Source organism: Odocoileus virginianus, chromosome 9, assembly GCF_023699985.2.
Source record: "Odocoileus virginianus isolate 20LAN1187 ecotype Illinois chromosome 9, Ovbor_1.2, whole genome shotgun sequence".
NCBI lineage: Eukaryota > Metazoa > Chordata > Mammalia > Artiodactyla > Cervidae > Odocoileus > Odocoileus virginianus.
The window spans coordinates 61,121,328-61,144,129 of record NC_069682.1 but is presented as its reverse complement, the minus strand read 5'-3'; the positions used below and the strand labels follow the sequence as shown (position 1 = coordinate 61,144,129).

The 22,802-nt window shown below is 45.7% G+C and overlaps 1 protein-coding gene across 5 annotated transcripts in view; it reads right to left on the bottom strand.

Annotated features, from left to right (window-relative positions):
- Positions 1-10,928: 10,928 nt before the first annotated feature.
- Positions 10,929-22,802, bottom strand: part of DLGAP4 (DLG associated protein 4) — a 197,315-nt gene continuing 185,441 nt past the window's right edge. For 4 of the 5 annotated variants that reach the window (XM_070472589.1, XM_070472588.1, XM_070472590.1 and 1 more), the window contains 3 exons: positions 14,863-14,954; positions 13,621-13,776; positions 10,929-12,765 (listed from right to left, as the gene is read on the bottom strand). In XM_070472589.1, coding sequence (XP_070328690.1) covers positions 12,547-12,765; positions 13,621-13,776; positions 14,863-14,954 — 467 coding nt within the window. In that variant the 3' untranslated portion in view covers positions 10,929-12,546. Of the gene's footprint in view, positions 12,766-13,549; positions 13,777-14,862; positions 14,955-22,802 lie in introns of all 5 variants that reach the window. The other variant, XM_070472591.1, reaches the window with a different exon arrangement.

Below are 22,802 nucleotides of genomic sequence, written 5' to 3'. Positions count from 1 at the left end.
TCAGCCGTTCCATTCCCAAGGGAACTTTTCAACATCCAGTTACTTACTTGGTAAATATTAACTGACACCTGCTACCTGTCTGGCACGAGTGCTGGGGAAATAGCAGTGAACTATAGTGATTGCACTCAGGAAGCTTTTGTTCTTGTGGAGAGAAATGTCATGAACAAATAGTACATGGCTTGGAGAGCAGAAACAAATGCCTGAAAGGAGAATAAAAAGAGGTGAGGGGAGAGAGAACAACAGGAGGTAGGGGCTGCCTCCCAGGAAGGAGGTGAGGGAGTGAGCCCAGCCTGGTGAACACCTGAGACAGAAGCCCTGTAGGGGCGCTTGTTCAGCTCATGGTCGGGGAGCTGGGAGAGGTGAGTGTCACTGAGGGATGGGGGCTGGGGAGGTGGTCTGAGAAGCAGTAGGGACTTAGCCCCAGGGATCCTTGGGTTTGCCTTTTGGTGGGTGTCAAACCAATAGACACTGCCAGGCCAAAGATCAGGAGGAGGAAGGAAATATTATTTCTTGCAGTCAGTAAGGAGAGCATGGGGAATCTTTCCCAAAGCAGTGTCTCCCTGGACAGCAAAATTGGGGGAGGCTCAGCTGGTGAAGAATCCGCCTACAATGCGGGAGACCTGGGTTCCATCCCTGGGCTGGGAAGATCCCCCGGAGAAGGGAACTGCTACCCACTCCAGTATTCTGGCCTGGAGAATTCCATGGACTCTATAGTCCATAGGGTCACAGAGTCGGACACCACTGAGCAACTTTCGCTTTCACTTTTAAGCTAAGGGTACGTGCATATTCATGAAGGGGTTAAGCAGAGGAGAATTCCTCATAGAATTGGGGCCAGGGTTGACTTAAGAGTCCAAACTTTAGTTGATTAAAGTCAAGAAGGTCATCATTCCTTCCTCTACCTGGGTGGGGACTTTAGTTCCTGCAGTACTCAAAGATGAATTGTTATGTATAACCCCTTGAGGAGGAACTGGGACTTTATCACCTCTTTATCACTGTAATGTTTGACTGCCTTTTTTCTGCATGCTATTGTTCCCTTAAGATCATTCATTACTGAGAACTGTTCAAGGACAAGCATTGTGGCCAGGCTTAAATCATAAAATGGCTTAGGCCAGAATGGCTTCCCTTCTGTCAAGAAAGCCATTCCTGGTTCTCTTTCTCCAGGGACCCTTTCACTTACCCGTTTACACTTGTAGACCACTGTAAGGCCTCAGAGAGTTCTGAGCAAAGGGTGGCATGATCTGGCTTATGTTTTAACTGAATCCCTCTTGGAGTGGGTGGGTGGGTGGGGGTGGCAGGGAGCAGGGAGATCAGTGAGGGGCTATTGAGCAGGATGAGGTATCCAGACTAGTGAGCTGGCAGTGGGAGAAATGATGGGATTCTGGACATATTTTGAAGTTGCATCTGGTAGGATTTTCACTTGGATTGGTGTGTGTGTGTGTGTGTGTGTGTGTGTGTGAAGATTCCAAGGTGATTAATGTGTGTGTGAAGATTCCAAGGTGATTGAGTAGTTAATCCCAATAGGGGATTGTAAGTAGAAAAATATGGGAGACCCCTGTAAGTTAATGGTTACTCGAGAAAGCAGGTTTGCTTAACCACAGAACCAAGCAGGCTTGCTTAGCAACAAAACCATGCAACAGAAGCACGAGACATGCCCCACAACAATAAAAAAAACTGTGGCATGAGCCCCACATCTTGCCCAGTGAGCACAGTAAGTTACCGATCCCTAGGACATGCTCTCTGCACACATAAAAAAATAATTCGTGGAACTAGTTTAACCACACAGGGACGAGAAAACTCCCCTGTACAACCTGGAGGATGAACTAATGAGGAAAACATGACGTCTATTCAAGGAAGACAAAGAAGGGCTTCTCCCCCTCCCCACTTATCCTTTGATTGTAAAACTGTAGCCCAGTAAGTCCTCGGGGTGTGGCATTCCTCACCTGTCCACTTGCAAGCCTCACAAGCGTCCTATTCTAATAAATCACTTCTCATCTACCACTCTGCTCTCGCCGAATTCTTCTCTGCACTGAGACATAAAGAACTATGGTACTGGAGCTCTTCAGAGCCCTGGAAACGACACCATATACCGGTTTCAGCCTGAGCAGCTGGGAAGGAAAGAGCCAACATTTCCTAAATTGAGTCTATGGAAGGAGCAGGTTTGGTGAGGAATCAGAAGTTCTGTTTTGGACATATTTAAAACTTACTACATTTTAAAAACTTTATTTTGAAATAGTTTCAAATTTAGGATAAAGTTATAAGAGCTGTACGGACAGCTCCTGTATACCTTCATCCAGATTCTGTACTCTGTGTGTGTGTGTGTGTGTGTGTGTGTGTGTGTGTGTGTGTGTGTGTGTGTATCCTCCTCCCCAGCCATTTGAGAGTAACTTGCACAGATCAAGCCCTGTTACCCTGAAATACCTCAGTGAGTATCTCCTAAGAAGGAAAGTATTATATATCCATAATGCAATGATTAAAACCAGGAAAAAGTAAAACATTGAAATATAGTTGATGTGCAGTATTATATAAGTTATAGGTGTACAATATAATGATTCAAAATTTTTGAAGGTTATAGTCCACTTATAGTTACCATAAAATATTGGCTATATTCCCCACATTGTACCGTATATCTCTTGTAGAACTGTTTCTTTGACTTGCTTTTCATTGCTGTTGTTCTAATCATACTTGCTAGCCTGCCTCAGAGGACCCTGCTCCTCTGCCTGACTGTTAAAGTGCCTTTGTTCAGCTCACCAGGAGATAATCTGACCCTGCCCACCTGTGAAAAGGAGATTAGTACATCCCCTTTCACACAGCTGGCCATTCCCTGACATGTTTTGCAAGACTGTGGCCCTTTTACTTTACTTCCCCTGTGCCTCTCCCTCTCTGTTCTGTCTTTTCACTTTACTTCCTCACCCCTTCTCTTTCTGGTTTCTACGAAAGAACCTGGAGTCCAGACCCCTGAGAAAGATGGTTATTTTGAGACATTAATCTGCCATCTTTTCAGCCTGCTGGCTTTCCAAATATAGTCATATTCCTTGCCTCAATACCTCTTCTTTTGGATTCATCGGCCTGTCCTGTGGCGAGCAGAGGGAGCTTGGACTTGGCAACATATCTTTGTAAAAATCAGGAAAATTTTAACATCAATTTAATACTATTGTCTAACAGTCCATATTCAAGTTTTTCCAATTATCCCGATAATGTTCTTTACAAAAAATTTTTTTCTGGCCCAACAGCCAATCCAAGGTTGTCATATTTCTTTGATCCTCCTGTGTGTGTGTGTGTGTGTGGGGGGGGGTGCGGGCAGTGGTTTGGTTCATTTCAGTTCAGTCGCTCAGTTGTGTCCGACTCTTTGCGACCCCATGGACTACAGTACGCCAGGCCTCCCTGTCCATCACCAACTCCCAGAGCTTGCTCAAACTCATGTCCATTGAGTTGGTGATGCCATCCAACCATCTCATCCTCTGTCATCCCCTTCTCCTCCTGCCTTCAATCTTTCCCAGCATCAGGGTCTTTTCAAGTGAGTCAGTTCTTTGCATCAGGTGGCCAAAGTATTGGAGTTTCAGCTTCAGCATCAGTCCTTCCAATGAATATTCAGGACTGATTTTCTTTAGGATGAACTTGTTGGATCTCCTTGCAGTCCAAGGGACTCTCAAGAGTCTTCTCCAACACCACAGTTCAAAAGCATCAATTCTTCGGCACTTAGCTTTCTTTATAGTCCAACTCTCACATCCATGCATGACCACTGGAAAAACCATAGCCTTGACCAGACGGACCTTTGTTGATAATGTCTCTGCTTTTTAATATGCTATCTAGGTTGATCATAACTTTTATTCCAAGGAGCAAGCGTCTTTTAATTTCATGGCTACAGTCAACCATCTGCAGTGATTTTGTGTGTGTGGTAAAATAGCAAAATTTACCATTTTAACCATTTTGAGTGTATAGTTTAGTGGCATTAAGTACATTCACATTGTTGTACAACTGTCACCACTGTCCATCCCCAGAACCATTTCATCTTCCCCAACTTAGATTCCATAGCCCAGTAAACAGCTTACCTATTCTTTTTCCTCACCTGCTGGGCAACCACCCTTCCACTTCCTGTCTCTATGAATTTGACTACTCTGGGAGACTCATATAAATGGAATCACACAGTATTTGTCCTTTTGTGACTGGTTTATTTCACTTGGCATAGTATCTTCAGAGTTCATCCATCTTGCAGCATATGTCAGAATTTTCTTCCTTTTTAAGGTTAAATAATATTCCATTGTGTGCAAAGACCACAGTTTTGCTTATTCATTCATGTCGGCGGACATTGTGTTTCCATCTTTTGGTTATTGTGAAGAATACTGCTCTTAATATGGGTGTAGTACAAGTATCTTTTTGAGTCCCTGCTTTTGATTTTTTTTTTTTTTTAGGGTATATATCCAGAAGCAAAATTGAAGGGTTATATGGTAACTCTGTTTTTAGTTAGTTTTTTTTGGGGGGGAGGGATGCGGGAACCACCATACTGTTTCCCATAGTAGCTATACCTCTTACATTCCCACCAAGAGTACACAGGGTTCTAATTTCTCTCCATCCTTGCCAACACTTGTCATTTTCTGTTATTTTTTCTTTTTCTTTTTGCTAAATAATAGTCATCCTAATGAGTGTGAAGTGATGTCTCATTGTGGTTTTGACTTGTATTTCCACAATAACTAATGTTAAGCATCTTTTCATGTGCTTATCGACCACTTGTGTATCTTCTTCAGAGAAGTGTCTATTCAGATGCTTCGCCCATTTAGGGAATTCCCTGGCGGTCCAATGGTTAGGACTTGGCACTTTCATTGCTGGGTGGGCCTGGGTTCGATCTTGGTCAGGGAACCAAGATCCCACATGATGTGCAGTGCGACCAAAAAAAACTCGAAAAAGCTGCCTAAAAAATGAGGTTGTTTACTTTTGTTGTTGTTGAGTTGTAAGAGTTCTCTATATATTCTGGATACTAATCCCATATCAGATCTATGATTTGCAAAAATGCTTTCCTATTCTATGGACCTCTCTGTTTAAGATCATTTTTAAAACTTATATAATTTATGTACCATAAAATTCATTCTTTTCAAGGGTACAATTCAGCGGTTTTAAAACTCACAAAATTAAAAAAAAAAAAAAACTCACAAAATTATACAACCATCACCACCGTGTAATTTCAGAACATTTTATCACCCCTAAAGTGAAAGTGAAAGTTGCTTAGTCGTGTCTGACTCTTTGTGACCCCATGGACTATACAGTCCATGGAATTCTCCAGGCCAGGACACTGAAGTGGGTAGCCTTTCCCTTCTCCAGGGGATCTTCCCAACCCAGGGATTGAACCCAGGTCTCCCACATTGCAGGCGGATTCTCTACCAGCATCACCCCCAAAGAAACTGCATACTCATTGGCGGTCACTCCTCTCTTCTCCTTCCCCCATCCCCTGGCCAACACTGATCTGCCTTCTGTCTCTTGATTTGTTTACTCTGGAAATGTAAATGGAAATAATATGTGGCTTATTCCACTTAGCATAATGTTTTCAAATTCCTTCTGTGTTATAACATGTATCAATCAGTGCTTCATTCTTTGTAAATTTTTCCTTTTTTGGCCACACCACATGGTATGTGGGGTCTTACTTCCCCAACCAGAGATGGAACCCCGGTCCCCTGCCTTGGGAGCATGGAATCATAGCCACTGGACCACCAGGGAGGTCCTGTTATGATTTTCTATATGAGAGATCATGTTATCTGCAAACAGAGGTAGTTTAACTTCTTTCTTTCCAATTTGGATGCCATCTGTTCATTCACTTATTCATTCATTCTAAGCTCATTCTTGCCTAAACGCCCAGGCTGGAACCTACTGTACAGTATTGAATAGAAGTGGCAAGAGTGAAACTCTTCATCTTTGTTCCTGATCTTGAGGGGAAAGCTTTCAGTCTTGCACCGTAAAACATGTTAGCTGTGGATTTTGGGGGGCGGGAGGGATGTTCCCTCCTCAAGTGTCAGCTTGAAGAGGTTCTAATTTGTCACGCATTCTTTATCTTGAAAGGGTGTTGAGTTTGATCGAATATTTTTTCCTGTATTGATTGAAATGTTTTTAATCTGCCCGTTAGCTTTTTCTTGGCTATGCTGGGTCTTTGTTGCTATGTGCAGGCTTTCTCTACCTGTGGCGAGCCGGGGCCATTCTCTAGTTGTGGTGCACAGATTTCTCATTGCAGCGGCTTCTCTAGTTGCAGAGTGTGGGCTCTGGGGCATGAGCAGGCTTCAGTAGTTGTGGCACATGGACTTAGTTGCCCCATGGCATGTGGAATCTTCCTGGACCATAGATCAAACCTGTGTCTACTGCATTGGCAGGTGGATTCTTAACCACTGGACCACCCGGGAAGTCCACCTGTCCCTGAGCTTTTCTGTGTATCACGGACTAACATTTTTGGAGAGTCCGGGCCAATTACTCAGTACTTCCTCATGATTATTTTGTGGATTTTTAATAAATAAAGACAAATAAATATTAATAAAATATTATTTTAAAATATTGAGAATATTTAAAAATATTTAAAAATAATTAAATTGTTTAATTATTTTAAAATATTTAAAGATATTATAAAAATGAATGTATAAAATAAAATTTATTTATTTATTTTTGTCTGCTGGGTGTTCCTTGCTGTACGTGGGCTTTTCTCTAGTTGTGGCAGTTGCGATGCGAGCACCTCTTGCAGCGACGGCTTCCCCTTGCAGTGGGTCCTCTTGCGGCTCACGGGCTCTAGCGCACAGGCGCAGTAGTTGCAGCCATGGGCTCAGTGGCCCCAAGGCATGCGGGTTCTTAGTTCATGGACCAGGGATTGAACCCAGGTCCCCTGTGTTGGAAGGCACATTCCCAGCCACTGAACCACCAGGAAAGTCCCCAAATGGTGATTTTTCTAACCCTTCTCGTTTCCTTTTGCTAGTTGGTGGACATGTTAACTTTGAGATTACCTGTTAAACATCTAAGTGGAGATGGTGAGTAGGAAGTGTAAAGTTCAGGAGAGGTTCAGGTTGTAGATTCAGATGTAGGAGTTGTCAGTCTATAGGAGTTAAAGCCATTAGCAGTTGAGGGGCTCCAAGGGCCCACTTCCCCTCTTGGTCACAGGACTTCTCCAGGCCTGGGTCCCCTGACCTGTTTTGGGGACAAACTCAGGTGCTGACTGGTGGCTCCATGGAGGCTGGGACTCTGGGGTCTCCTGTCTTAAGGAAAACTGGGTTCTATGAAAGGAAATGACCTTGCTCTGTTCAAAGCTGGTAAAAGCTCTTAGACTTAACCTGGCATTCAAGGCTTGTCCAGTGCACCCTTCCCCCAGGCAGCAGCACAGTCATACATGTCTGCCTTTGCTCGCTGTTCCCTTCACTGCTGCAGCTCGGAGAACTTATGCTCATCCTTCAAAGCCCAGCTCAAATGTTACCTTCTTTGGGAAGTCCCGCCCCTGTGCTCCCCAACAGTGTCGTTCATTTAAGAAATATTTCCTGATGCTAGGCACCAAGACTAGTGAAAAAACACTATTCCTCCCCTCGGGGAGCCCATCTGTCTCCCTGGTGGAGACAGATACTGTATTCATTTGTAATCTCACAGATCTAAGGACCAGTGACAGCAACAAACGACATCACTCTTGTGCTCCGAATGTAGAGCGGGGGATTTGCACCAGCCTGGCCTGGCTGAGGTGTTTTGGGAGGGTTTCCCTGCAGAAATGCCCGCTAGCCTGAGAGCTGAGCGGAGAGGAGATGCATTGGTGGGGGAGCCACGGCTCTCTGTGCAAGGCCTGTGAGGCTGGCTGGAAGGCACCGGGTGAGGGATGGGCTCCCATGGGCGGGGCACCTAGAAAGGTGGGCAGAGGCCTCCAAGGCCAAGGTAAGGAGGCTGGATTTTCTCCTGCTGGTACAGGGAAGGGTGCAAAGGGTCCTGAACAGAGGGGGACTTTTGGAGGGAGCAGAGCGAGGACTTCTGAGGAGTCCCTTGGCTGCCATAAGGAAGGAGCAGTGGAGACTGTTAATTTTTCAGATCAGCCAGATTCAGATGGGTAGCAGACACCCTACTTCATTTTATTTTAAAAGAATATTTATCTGGCTGCGTCAGGTCTCAGTTATGGCACACAGATCCTCATTGCACAGGCTTCCGTGGCATTTGGGATCTTCATCCCCTGACCAGGGATCACACCCATGTCCCCTGCATTGCATGACAGATTCTTAACCACTGGACCACCAGGGAAGTCCCCCAACTTCACTTTAAATTTCTCTTAGCCCCGCTAATAGATGGTGGTGTGGGAGCTTCTCATCTCAGTTCATCTGGGGTCCTCATGGTCTCTGGCTCAGAGAGCAGGCTTGGCCCTTTCTGTTCCCTCAAAGGTTGTGCTTTGGAAACACAGAAGCCAAGGATTCTCAGGTCCCCTGGAAGGCTGCCTTTCTGTGAAGAGATAAATGCCTCCCTGATAGAACAGAGCACAGGAGAGGGGGACATCATCTAAGCCATATTTATGATGTACAGACTGTCTCGTCATGAGACGAGTCTGCCTTTCCGTGAAGAGATAAACGCCTCCCTGATAGAAGAGTACAGGAGAGGGGGACATCATCTAAGTCATGTTCATGATGTGCAGACTGTCTCGTCATGAGAAAATGGAAATCCAAATTATATGACATTCTGTAAGATGCTTGGGTACTTTAAAAATGTCAGGGTCATGAAAAAAAAAGTGGGAAAACTGTTTTTGATTCAGTGAGAGTAAAGAGACATGGTAACATGAGAGCAATGAACGGTCTTGCTTTGGATCCTGGCTGGATATGAAGGAAAAGCCGTGGAGGCTGTTGTGGGGCCATTTGGAGTATGATCCCCACTTTAGCTGATATTAAGATCTCAGTGCCCTCCTGGGTAAGGGAGGTGCTTGAGGGCCACTGGTTGGTTAAATTAAGAGAGTAACAGTGGTACTGGGCTTCCCATGTGGCGCTAGTGGTAAAGAATCCACTGCAGTGCAGGAGATGCAAGAGATGTGGGTTTGATCCCTGGGCTGGGAAGATCCCTGGAGAAGGAAATGGCAACCCACTCCAGTATTCTTTCCTGGAGAATGACCATGGACAGAGGAGTCTGGCGGGCTACAGTCTATGGAGTCGCAAAGAATCAGACATGACTGAAGTGACTGAGCGCACAGTGGTAGGGAGTGGGAAGGGGTGTCCTTATTCTTAGGCGTCGCCTGGTGTGTTTGGGGTGAAGCAGCATGGTGCACCTCCAAGTGCTTGAGGTGAGGGAGATGTTTGTGTCCCAGAAAGAAAAAATGCAAATACGGCAAAATCTTGCCAGTTGGTGATTCTGGGTAAAGACATGAAACTCTTTCAGCCTTGGGGAGGCGGGCCTCACCTCTGCTTCACCAGCAGGGCTGGGAGCAGGGGCCCAGATTCAGCATGTCAGGTGTGTTCCTCCCCCCACCCCAACTCATGCTGGGATACGGGGTGTGCAGGGCTCTCCCTGGTCTGACCCACAATGCCTCGTCCCTGCTGCAGGAGAAATGCTCGGGCTCTGAAGGGGTGAGGGTCCCCCGGGTGCCCCAAGGCTGGGCTGGCATAAAGCTCAGTTGCTGGTTGGTCAGAGCCAGTGGGAGCAGCTCCTATATTCCTGCAGGCTTCTGAGCATCCACCTGAGTGCCCAGGCCACCTGAAACTTGTTCACTTACCCTTGATTCACTCTCGGCCGTGTCTCAGGGCGGAGCTAGGTCCAGGCAGCCCCAGGAGTTGATCTGAGCCACCCATGGTTACTGGATGCTCAGCCATCACTACCAGGATCTAGACTTGAGGGCACCCTGCTCCTAGTGAAGGGGGTCCGGCCCAGTGGCTTCAGATGAGCTCACAGACTCCCAGGGGGGAGGGCAGGGCAGCCTGAACAAAGTTCCCGGGAAGGCAGTTCCCTTGGGCCTGAGGTCAACCAGCACCTCAGCTGGGTTGGGCCAGGGGAGGAGATCAGATGTCTGCAGCTCAGACGGGCCCAAGAACTTTCTTTTTTAAAAATGTTTATTGAAGTAGAGTTGATTTACAGTGTTGTATTTACAATGGTGTGTTAATCCAAGAACTTTCTAAAACACACGTTATTTCCAGACATCATTACTTTCTGTTCTTTATGCCTAGGGTCTCCCCCACACCCCATCACCACACCTGCCCCCGAAGCTGGTAAACACCCCTGTCCCTCGCCCTGACCAGAGGCTGCTGCCCAGGCCAGCTTGGGCGGTGCCGTCAGGGTTCCCATGGCCTCACTGCGCCGCAGCGCCTCCTCTATCACCTGCTGTGGGCTGGAGCTCACCTGGGGCACGCTCCATGTCTCCCCCACCGGAGTGTGAGCTCTGCGAGTGACCTGCCGGGCCCTGGGCCTGGCAGGGTGGGTGCTCAGGAAGCGCATCCAGGGCATGTAACTGTCTGGGTGGAGACGGCTGTCGGGGGTATGGAGTGCCCTGTCCTGGGTGAAGCACACGCAGGGTCGGGCTCTGGAGCGGGCACCAGCTGTCAGCGAGGGTGGCCCATCCTGGCTCCGGTATAGCAACTTTTAAAAAAATTTTTTTAGCTGTGTCACATGGCATGTGGGACTTTTAGTTCCCCAACTGGGAATCAAACCCATATCCCCTCATCTTAACCACTGGACTACGAGGGAAGTCCCACCATAAAGCAACTTAGTAAGCATTTATTTCTTCAAGGAAGCTGGTCAGGCAGATGTTACACACTCAGCTTCCAGATAAGGGAATCCAGAGCTTAGTGTTCTTGCCCAGGCTCACAGAGGCGCTTTAGCTGGAATTGCAGTTTGCCCTCCAGACCACCCATCTCCAGAGAGACCCCTGCCACTTGGAAGGTGTCTGGCTGTCCCCTGGGGCATCCACTCCACCCACCTCATGCCAGCCTGGCCCATCCCACCGCAATAACACCATGAGCCCTTGGTACACATTACCTCATTTATTCTCACAACATGCCTGTGAGGTAGGGAGGGGCGGGGACTGTCCCCATTTTACAGAGGAGGAAGTTGAGGCACACAGAGGTCAAGTGACTTGCCCAAGGTCACAGACGGCGGCCAAGCTGGAATGGGCCCTAGAGCAGGCCCGCAGTTCACCCAGGCCCCCTGCGGTGGGTGCTGGACAGAGGGCAGCCCCAATATCATAGCCGTGGCCACTGGAGCATGCAGCCTCGTGCGCAGGGCTCACTGCGGGCCGGCCTCACCTTCTGCCTGCCCCCTGCCCACCCTCCCCTCACCCTGCAGGCCTGGACCATTGCAGCTCAGGGCTCATGACACCCTGGGAGTGGGGCTGGGAGTGGCGCTGGGGAGAGAGGAGGATGATTGGGGTAAAAAAATAGAAAACTCAGAGACTGGGCAGATGGGCCCATGGTGGGGGGCAGGTGAGAGTCGAAAAAAGAAAAGGGGGAGAGGGAGGGCTGCTTACACACAAGGTATATATTTTTACACACACTTGTACACACACCTAGATATAGTACATGTAAAAATATATGCTATTCACACACCCGCCTCCTGCCAGGTGCCCCGAGAGCCAGCGGTGGCGCTGGTGGGCATGGGTGAGCAGAGGGGCGTTTGTTAAATATACACTCTAGGGTCTATGTGCATATGTACACATACGTACAGACACAGCCGCCCACCCCTCGGCTACTGTACACAGGCTCGGCCAGGGACAGACCACCCCTGGAATGTGGGGGCCCTCTCTTGAGTGGCCCCAGCAAGTCACTCTGAGTCATACGTTTTTGCTGAAGGAAAGAAGGGGCTGGAGAGAAGAAAAAGGCGGGAGTCTGGAGTGTGGTAGCTGTGGTTTTTGCCTCATCCCCGCCCCCCCACCCCCCAAGACCTCAGCCCTCTCCTGGTCTCAGAAAGGTGAGACCCAAGGCTGCCGGAGCACAGTGGGAGGGCCGCTTCTGCTGAGAGGAACCTGCAGTCATGTGCACGCGCATGTGTGATTGTGTGTGAGCACTTGGTGGGGGAAGGGATGCGTGTCCATCTCTCTGTCCTCAACCACACAAAGGGCTGAGAACCAGAAAGCCGACAGTCAGGATGGCGACCCCTGTGTGGGCTCTGAAGGGCAAAGAGAAACGTAAGAATGAGAGCTCCAAGGTCAGAGCTGGGGTAGCCAGCGGAGGAGGAGGGACATGGCAGGTGCCCAAGGCTGCCCCTGGGTTGTCTTCATCTTGTAAACAAGCTAGTTTAAGTTCTCATTAGACAGAACGAGTAAAAAGACCGTAGTCTGGAGGCCGGGCTGGGGAGTTGCTGAAGTCCATCTATCTAGTCCACCGCGGCCAGCGAGAAGAGAAAAAAAAAGTTTCCTAGTTTCGTGTTTTTGTTGATTTTTGTGTGTGTGTGAAGTCTCCATAACCTAAAGCTTGGAGGGACCCAAAGAAGCCAAATCGTGAGCCCTTGGATGCGTCAATTTGAAAGTTGGCTCAGGGTCTCTAGACAGAATAACCATACTAAAGGTTGAGAAAATTTTGTTCCATTTGCATTTAGTTTGTGGTTTTTGTTTTTTTTTTTTAATGATTTAAAATTGTTTGCTTCCTGGTCTCAGAGCCGGGTCTGGGCCTCAGGGACGTAAATCTCGATGCTGTCTGCGCTCTCTGTGGCTGAGTTCTGCCGCACGGAAGCCGCCCGCTTGGCCGCCAGGAGTCTCTTGCGGGCCTCCTGACGCTGCTTGTCCCCAGCATCAGAGGCCTTGTCACGGCTCACTGCCGGCTTGGATTTGGCTGGCTTCTTTGGGACCGGAGGGGGTGCTTTCTTCTCTTCCTTTAGTGAGACAGTGAGGAGGGAAGAAAAATAAAATAAAGGTGCCACCTTGTGTGTGGCAGCACTACCACCCACCATATGCTGGCAGCTGGAGTCTCCACCCCAGCTCCCCCGCATTGGGCACAAGCAACACACACTTGGAACCAGGAAGCCACAAGAAGCGATGATGGTGGGAAGAGCACAAGGCATAGGAGCAAAAAGCAAGCTGACAATCCTAGAGTGTTCTAGTAAGAGGGGACGGACAGATCACCTCTTCCCACCCCTGCTTGGACCCACTGAGAGCCCAAAACTCACACAGGAGTCACACAGCCAGAGATGGGATTTAAATTCAGGGCCTCTGACTCCCAGATCACATTGCACTTGCTGTTCTAGGGGACCAGAACTCACAAGGGCCACCGTCCAGTACCCAATAACCAAAGGGGTCACTGGGCACCACCATCTTACAGATGGAAACCCGGGCCTCAGGGATGAGGCTGGCCTGGGAGGCAGAATCTGGTCCAAACCCCTGGACTCCTGGCAGCGTGGTCCTAGAAGAAGGACCATTTTTCTGCCTCTGACGTTCCAACAGCTGTGACTACACTAGCACTCCAGGCTGAGGGCATGTGTCTCCCAGGAGTCCCCTTTTCCGAACATGCAGGGCAGGAAGGCATGCTTCGGGGACAGCCTCAACTACATAGAGCCCGCGGCATGCTGGACGAGCGCCGAGCATGGACCCCGCACACTGATGGACGTGAGCCCCCAGCTCAGAGACGACACACGGAGAAGGGAGCCAAGCAGCACTGACCGATGTGGGCAGCGTTATTGCCGACCAGGAATTTGTCCCTGGACTTCCCCTCCGCACTGCTCCATGCTCACCTTCCTCTTCTCGGGGGTCTCCACCAGCTGCCAGCTGTTGGCCTTGAGGTGGTAGAGTTCATCAAACTTCATGCTGATGTCCTCGATGGACAGCTGGAGCAGGTCCCAGAACCCTGCCAGGTCCTGGGCCGTTGGACGTGGGTTGGCATCAGGGTTCTGCGGGACAGAGGGGGGTCAGTGGGGCCAGAGGGCAGGGCTTGTCCTGCACCCCATCCCAAGTATGGTCTCCGAGCTCTGCGTGGGTTCTCACACGTGTGGTAACTGAAGCCTTTGCCACCTGTCGGGCTCTGGTGAGGATGGCCCTCGTGGCCTTACTGTGTGGCTGGCGGGCGACTCATCTCATTTTATAGGGAGGAGGCAGCATCACTCCCAGGTCAGTGTGATTACAGACCCATGGGGGTTCCCTCCCATCATTCTGTTCTCAGCCAACACATTCCTCATCACGACTTCCTCGGTGAACCCCCAAACCCCTACTGGTCCTAGAGACAAACGCTGGCCATTGTCCCCCACCCCTGGCTGGATGGAACAGGCTCCCCACAGGAAAAGCTGCTGCCTGACAGGTGAGGGTGAAGCAGAAGGGGGAGCACCGAGCCCAGTGGTGGTGGTCTCTTTAGTTCTTACAGGTGAGGGTGAAGCAGAAGGGGCACCACCAAGCCCAGAGGTGGTGGTCTCTTTAGTTCTTACAGGCGAGGGTTAAGCAGAAGGGGGACCACCAAGCCCAGTGGTGGTGGTCTCTTTAGTTCTTACAGGCGAGGGTGAAGCAGAAGGGGGACCACCAAGCCCAGTGGTGGTGGTCTCTTTAGTTCTTACAGGCGAGGGTGAAGCAGAAGGGGGACCACCGAGCCCAGTGGTGGTGGTCTCTTTAGTTCTTACAGGCGAGGGTGAAGCAGAAGGGGGACCACCGAGCCCAGTGGTGGTGGTCTCTTTAGTTCTTACCTTGACTGTCTTCTTAGATGCAGAGTATGTTATAAATAAATATATCACTGCTAACTTATTTTTAACTTCCATGTGGCTGTTTTTACATAGAGTTCACTTTTCTATTTCAGAAGGCATTAAAGACCTGAAAGGACCACTCCTGGCCCTCTTCTTGTGGTAGGCTCTGACATGTGCCACTGTCATCCTTCCAGTGGCTGAGGAGGCAGACCTTCTCCATGTCAGGGAGGAGGTCAGAGGCTTAGAGGCTAATCCAGCCGGGGGCTCTGGCTGGGAGACCCACTGTGGAGGAGGAAGAATCACACTTACCAAGTTTTGCTCACAGAGGCCCCGGAACTGCTGGAATTTCTGCGACATCAGTAGCTGGGCACTGCCCACAGCACTGAGGACCTTCCCTAAGACTGAGAGAGAAGCGGGAGAAAGGCTGAGCAGAGCACAGGTCTGCTTTCACCTCCCCTCCCCACCGCCTTAGGGTGCTGATCGTTATTTGGTGACGCAGCCGGCCTTCATTTTATTTACACAGTCATTAACCCACTCTTGTGAAAAATGCAGACCATACCTATAAAGTGAGCCCCACCCACCAGTTGCTAAGGATATGTCATGGTGATAAATCAGAAAACTGAGTTTAAATGGAAGAAAACATTTCAGGAAAACAAATTACTACCATAGGCTCAAGAAGAAATAGAAAATCTGATTAGACCAATAACTGTTAAAAAAACTGAAGCAGGAGTTAAAAATCTTCTCTAGAAAAAGGAACCAGGTCTATACAGTTTTATAGGTGAGGTTTTACAAAACCTTCAAGGAACAGATAACCCCTGTTATATATATTCAAATTCTTCCTGAGAGTAAATAAACACAGAAAATGACACAGCTAATTTTAGGAGCCCTGAGAAAAAGATAGGACATGACAAGCATAGGCCACTTTCATTAGGGACGTGAAAGTCTTAAAGCAAAGAGCAGTGTTAACTATGAAGTGCTCAGCCCAGGAATACAAGACTTAAGTCTTTTAGTGCCATTTCTGGTTTTAAAGTGGCAAGGGAGACTTTCCTGGTGCTCCAGTGGTTAAGACTCCACATTTCCAATGCAGGGGGTGTGGATTTGATCCTTGGTCAGGGAACTAAGATCCCATGCCACAACAAGACAGACGCCTACAGGCTGCAACAAAGAGCCTGTGTACTGCAATGAAAGATCCCCCATGCCACAACTGGGGCCTGACGCAGCCAAATAAATATTTTTTTTTCTAAAGTAAAAAAATTATGTTGTACGTCATCAAAATAATAAAGTAGCAGGAAGACAATACTATCTCCTAACCCCCTTAGAAATCACTGTAAAGCAAAACACAGTAAATTAATAAAAATGTACACCATCTCCTGACAGAGCCCCAGAGCACGGTATATGAGGAAGTGTCAGGGTGCAGTGACAGCCACACAGGGAGAGTTCTTGCAGCTGAAGGGCTCAGATCAAGTTCCGAGTTCTTCAAAGCAGCATAACTTGAGAACCACTAGTCTCTTGTTTGAAATAAAAAGGGGTGTGGAATGCAGCAGGAGCTTCCCTGAACCTGATTCAGCACCAAGGGTGGGGGGCAGGGGGCGACAATACTGCACGGTAAATGCCCTCTGGTGTCCTGGAGAGAAGACCAAGCTGAAAGACGCACTAAGGAGTTCCTGCCAGCCTGGGACACCCTCCTGCCTCCTCCCCCGCAATGATCTACTTACAACAGCTTATCTAGGAGGAATTTCACCTCATTTAGAAATTAGTTATTACAAAGGAGCCAATGCAGGAGCTCGACATAGTACAGGAGCAGCAAACGGCAGATAAGTGTTCACCAGGAAGTTGTTGTCAGAGAACAGACGAGCAGTGTGACATGTAGCCACAGATATTTAAACAGTAGTTCAAAGCAGAGATCGAGGTGCTCTGAAAAGATTTAAGAGCGTGGAGGGAGGTAAGACATGAGCTCTGGAACTACTGCAAGAGAAAAATCAGGCATCACAGAAACAAGGGCCATGATGGACACAGTACAAAGAATAAACCCTAATGAAAACCAGCAAGGATGAGGGGAACAGGAGTGGAAAAGTTCCTGGTGCAAAACCCTTATACTGCTAGATTACATCTTACAGCTGCCAGGAATAACTGCAGGTAGTGGGTGTATGTACCCGGCTTGGTCTAAAGTAGAATGGGAATAAAAGAAGTCCCTTTTGAAGAATTCCTCATCATAAGATTGCACTTAGGTACCTTATTTTTTTTAAGAAATAGAAGAAGCAACTAGAGGACTTCCCTGGTGGTCCAGTGGCCAAGACTCTGTGCTCCCAATGCAGGGGCTTGGACTTGACCCCTGGTCAGGGAACCAGATCCCACATGTGGCAACACAGACCTGCTGCAGCCAAATAAAATAAATACTAAAGAAAAGAGGCAAGTAGGTATATTACAACGAAGAGACTATTTAAAAGAAGGTGACTGAGAGAGCGCCGGAGAATTGATGCTTTTGAACTGTGGTGTTGGAGAAGACTCTTGAGAGTCCCTTGGACTGCAAGGAGATCCAACCAGTCCATCCTAAAGGAAATCAGTCCTGAATATTCATTGGAAGGGCAGATGCCAAAGCTGAAACTCCAATACTTTGGCCACCTGATGCAAAGAACTGATGCACTGGAAAAGACCTTGATGCTGGGAAAGGTTGAAGGGGGGAGGAGGAGGGGACGACAGAGGATGAGATGGTTGGATGGCATCACCAATGCAATGGACATGAGTTTGAGTGAGCTCCGGGAGTTGGTGATGGACAGGGAAGCCTGGTGTGCTGCAGTTCATGGGGTCACAAAGAGTTGGACGTGACTGAGCGACTGAACTGATACTGACTGAAAGACATGGAGGAGAGAGGGAAGCTTAACACACATCTGTCAGAGTTCTAAAAGGACAGAACCGAAGAAAATAAACTTCTTCAGAGTGATCATGACTTCGGATATGACTAAAAGAACCACCCCATCTCATTTTATGCTTAGAGAACCTTGGTACTAAAATGAGACATGGATGAGAAAGGAAAACTACTAGCCAAATTATCAAGAACAAAGGCAAAATTATTAAATCAGATATTAACAAAAGTACAAAAATGTACTAAAATAATGTAACTCAGCTGGGTTTATTCTGGTGCTACAAGACGGATTCAATATTAGAAAATTCTAATAACTTCTGATTCTGGCTATGAAAAACCAGTTGCTATCTGATAAACTGAACTTCAAAAAAAAAAAAAATCAAACAAACCCCACAAAAAAACTAAATAGGATACTCAAAACAACAAAATCTCTCTTTCAAGGCATTAAAAAATTACCAAAGCAGCCAGAATTTGAGAGGCTAAGATTTCAGTGAGAAGGGAAACTTTAATCAGGTGAGTCTGACAGTCTGTTATTCCAAGGTGTCTCCAAATCTACAGGCAGCAAAAAGCTGAGCGCTAAGAAGGCAAAGTGGTGGCTGAGAGTCTGGGAAGCTGAGCAGAGCTTGTGGTAGTTCCACGGGGACAGGGAGACCAAAACTGGAATTCGGAGCTACAAGGCAGAAAGGACTTGGGGAAAGCACCTTGAACTGAGCAAAACTTCTAGCCGTCTTAAGATGCGGGCGAGACAAAAATTGGAGCTCAGTGTCTGCCAAGAAGGAGCAGCTTGGAAATACCCCAGGCTGTCACAAAACCCAGCTCTGAATCAGCTGAATCCCATATTGGATTAAGTCACCCTATGCTATTGTCTGCAAGAAGCAAAAGTAAATCCATTCTTGAAGAATAGAAAATCATCCTTAAAAAAAAAAGAAAATCACCCTGAGTCTCAAATTATTTCTGTAGTTTTCATATACAGTTTCTGGTGTTGAATAAGAATTACCAAGCATGGGGATTCCCTGGTGGCTCAGTGGCAAAGAATCCGCTGCCAGCGCAGGAGACATGGGTTTGATCCCTGATCCAGGGGGATCCCACATGCTGTGGAACAGCTGAGCCTGTGAGGCTCCGCAACTACTGAGCCTGTGCTCTAGAGCCAGAAGCTGCAACCACTGAGGCCTGAGCACCCCAGAATCTGTGCTTCGAAACAAGAGGGGCCGCTGCAATGAGAAGTCTGTGCACCACAACCAGAGAAAAGCCCACGCAGCAACCAAGACCCCAAACAGCCAACAACTGAATAAGTAAAAATTTAGAAAAATTACCAAACATGCCAGGAGGTAGGACCAAATGACTGCATAGCAAAAGAGAAAAATCAGAAAAAAGTAAAAGACCTACAGGGGTTACAGGTACTAGAAGTACTGGACAAGGCTTTAAAATGACTGAATCTATCCAAGAAAATATATGACATGATGGGGAAGTTCAGCAAAGAACCAGAAATCTATCAAAAAGAATAAAATGTAATTCTAGAACTAAAGACACACATTAAATGAAATTGACTGCAGTGAAAGTGAAAGTCGCTCAGTCGTGTCCGACTCTTTGCAACCACATGGACTGTACAGTCCATGGAATTCTCCAGGCCAGAATACTGGAGTGGGTAGCCATTGCCTTCTCCAGGAGATCTTTCCAACCCAGGGATCAAACCTAGGTCTCCTGCACTGCAAGAGGATTGCACTGCATTAGACTCATTACCAACTAAGCTATCAGGGAAGCCCACTGATTGCAATAGATAGGTTTTGTAGATTAATTACAGCTAAACTATAAAATAATCCAGCAGAAAATATCCAGATTAAGGTCCAGAGGAGGGAAAAAAAAAAAAGGAAAATTCAGAAGAGAGAACTGAAGAAACGACATGGCAGTCTAAAATATGTGTAATTGCAGTTCACAAGGAGAGAAGAAATAAATTGGAGCAAAAATCTGAGGAAATCATGGCCAAGACTTTTCTGAAACTCACAAAGGTTAGTAAAGATGAAGATTCAAGAAACTCTGTGAGCATCAAGTTGGAAAAACTCAAAGAAAACCATACCTAGGTATCCTAGTAAAAATGGATAAAACTCAAATACAAGAGAAAAAGTCTTAAAAGCAAAGGGAAAAAAAAATTATTCTTCAAAGAAGCAGCAGGAAGACTGACTTTCCAATAGAAAGTCTGGAAACCAGAACATAAAGACTTACTTATAATAAAAGTGCTGAAAGAAGATCAATACCTACCTAGTGTTTTATACTTAGCAAAAAATACTGTTCAGAAAAAGAGGGAAAAATACAGACATTTTAAGACAAATACTGCATTAATATAAATACTAAAGGGAGTTCTTAGGGCAGAGGAAAGTTATCCTAATAACCACAAGCATAGAAATAAAGGAGTGAAGTCTTACCAGAGAGAAAAGAGTAATTATGTGGATAGTATTGATTGTATAAAACAAAAATAATCTCTTGGGGCAGTTAGATCCTATTTATAGAACTGAAATATCTCACGGCCATGGTACACATGATCAAGGTCCTTGCATTATCTGTGAAGCGGTAAAAGTACTAATTTAGTCTTACAAAGTCAAGGATGCAGAGTAACTGCTAAAAGAACAATAAGCTAACATGAGAAAAGTGGAAATAAGTATTTGATTAATCTAAAAAGAAGACAAGAAAGGAGAAAAATCTATCAATAAATTTACCACATTACAGATTAGAAAACCATATGATTATCTAAATAGATACACAAAATTCCATTAAATTCAACAATTTTCTTAACCAGAATAAGCGTATTTACAACAGACCTATAGTAAACATCATATGCAATGGTACAATGCTAAAAGCAATTCCTTATTTACAAATAAGAATACAGCAGTATTTCTAGATACAAGATCAATAAAAAGGCCAAGAACATTTCATCAACTAAAGAAAAAGAATACAATAACAAAAATACTACTCACATCCTTCCAAAATTAAAATACTAATCTAACAAATCTTTAAACAATACATAAAACTTCTATATGGAAAATATAAAATTTAAATGAAGGACACTACAGAAGACCTACATAAATGGAGAGACAATCATGTTCTTGGACACAAAAAACTCATTCATAAACATCATTTTTCTACCACCTGATGTACAAGATTTTATATAATTCCAATCAAAACCTCAACATAGAAGTTAAAAAGCCGCGTCTAAAATTTATATGGAGAAAGCAAAGAACCAATGCCAAGATGTTCCTGAAGAAGAACAGGTTGGAGGAATTTGTCTTTTCAGTTACAGTAAATCTGTGTATGAACCTTCATGTTGTGACCTTTCAAAGATGAGAACGCGCGTTCCATCAGTGTCAGGCGGGAGTGAAGCTGCAGCTTGCCCTCCGTCTCCTACTGCTGACCATCTTTCAGCTCTGCGGTCTCCTACCGCCTCTCCCTTCTCCAGTCAGAAACGCTTCCTGCCTGTTAATGCCAGCCTCTGTATGCTAGCTCTTGTACTGTATTACCTTACTTTTCAAGGTACTGTACTGTAACATTAAAAATGTTTTCTTTACTTTCTGTATTTGTTTATGTATTATTTGCATGAAAAGTTATTATAAACCTACTACAGTACAATACTATGTAAATGATTGTGTTAGTTGGATACCAAGGCCAACTTTGTTAAACTTATGAACAAACCTGACTTACAAATGTGCTCTTGGAATGGAACTCATTCATATATAAAAAAAATCCTAACGAATTCCCCCCAAAACAGTGAGGTTGCAGCATATCAGATCAATGTACAAAAATCAATTGTGTTTCTATATAGTAACAATGAACAGCTGAAAATGGAATGAAGAAAAACTTCAACTACAATACCATCAAACAGAATAAAATATTTAGGAATAAACTTAACAAAGAAAATTTTAAAAACTTAAATAAAGATGGCCTATGTTCATGATCAGAAGACTTAAAAGATGGCAACACTTGTCAAATTGAATTACAGATTTAACACAATCCCTATCAAAATAAAATCCTATCTGCCTGTTTTTTGAGGAAATTGACAAGCTGATCCTAAAATTCATATGAAAATAAAAAAATGAAGTATGAACTTTAGAACTTCCTTTAGTGAGAAAATGAGAGCTGGCCATAAACTTCTTTTACTTGAAAAATAAAATTGGAGGACCTACACTTCCCAATTTCAAAACTTATTTCAAAGCTACAGTAATCATGACAGTACGGTACTGGCATAAGTATACACATGTACATTAATGCAGTGGAACAGAATTGAAAGAATACCTACTAGCCAAAAAGTGGAAACAACTGATGAATGGATAAGCAAAATGCAATATATCCATACAGTGGAATATTATTCAGCAATAAAAAGGAGTCAAGTGTTGACATATGCTACAACATGAATAAACTTCAAAAACATTAGGCAAAGCGAAAGAATCCAGACACAAAAGAACACATGGCGTATGATTCCATGCATGTGAGGTGTTCAGAACGGGCAAATCTATTGCGAATGAAGCAGATTCGTGTTTTAGTGCTTGTGCTCAGTTAAGTCATGTCTGACTTTGTGACCCCACGGCCTGCAGCCTGCCAGGCTCCTCTGTCCCTGGGATTTCCCAGGAAGAATACTGGAGAGGGCTGCCATTTCCTAGAGAGTGATGGCTAAATGGGTTCCTAGAGAGTGATGGCTAAATGGGTACAAGGTTTCTTTTTGGGGTAAGGAAAATGTTTTAAAATTAGGTAGCAGTGATGGTCATCCAACTCTGTGGATATACTAAAAACCACTAAATTGTATACTTTCAAGGGGTGAATTTTATGGTGTAAATTACATTTTAATACTATTATTAAAAAACTGCTCACAACCAAAAAGTAGAAGCAATTCAAGTGCTCATCAGTGGACTGGATAAGCAATGATATGTTCATACAGTGGAATGCTGCATGTCAATGGAAAGAATGAACTACATGTACAGACATTAACATGGATGACTCTCACAAACAAGGCTGAACCAAAAAGGCAAGCTTCAGAAGAATACAGACACCTGGCTTCTATGAATGTAAATTTTGAAAACTGGCAAAACTAAACAGTATGTTCCTTAGGGTCACACATATATGTGTTACAAGTATAAAGAAAAGCAAGGGTATAACTAACACAGAATTCAGGATAGTGCTTGCTGATACGGCAGAAAGAAGATATCTATCACCAGGTTCAAAGATACTGGTAATATTCCATTTCGTAAACTAGGTGGTGAGGAAAGGAGTGTTCTAAATTTTTCTTTACGCTGTCTACTGTTTGCATGTGTATTTCACAATAAAAATAAAGGCTAATAAGAATGAGAGCAAAAATAAAAGGTTTTCAGATTAAATCAAAACAGGGTTAAAGCCAGTTCTCAGG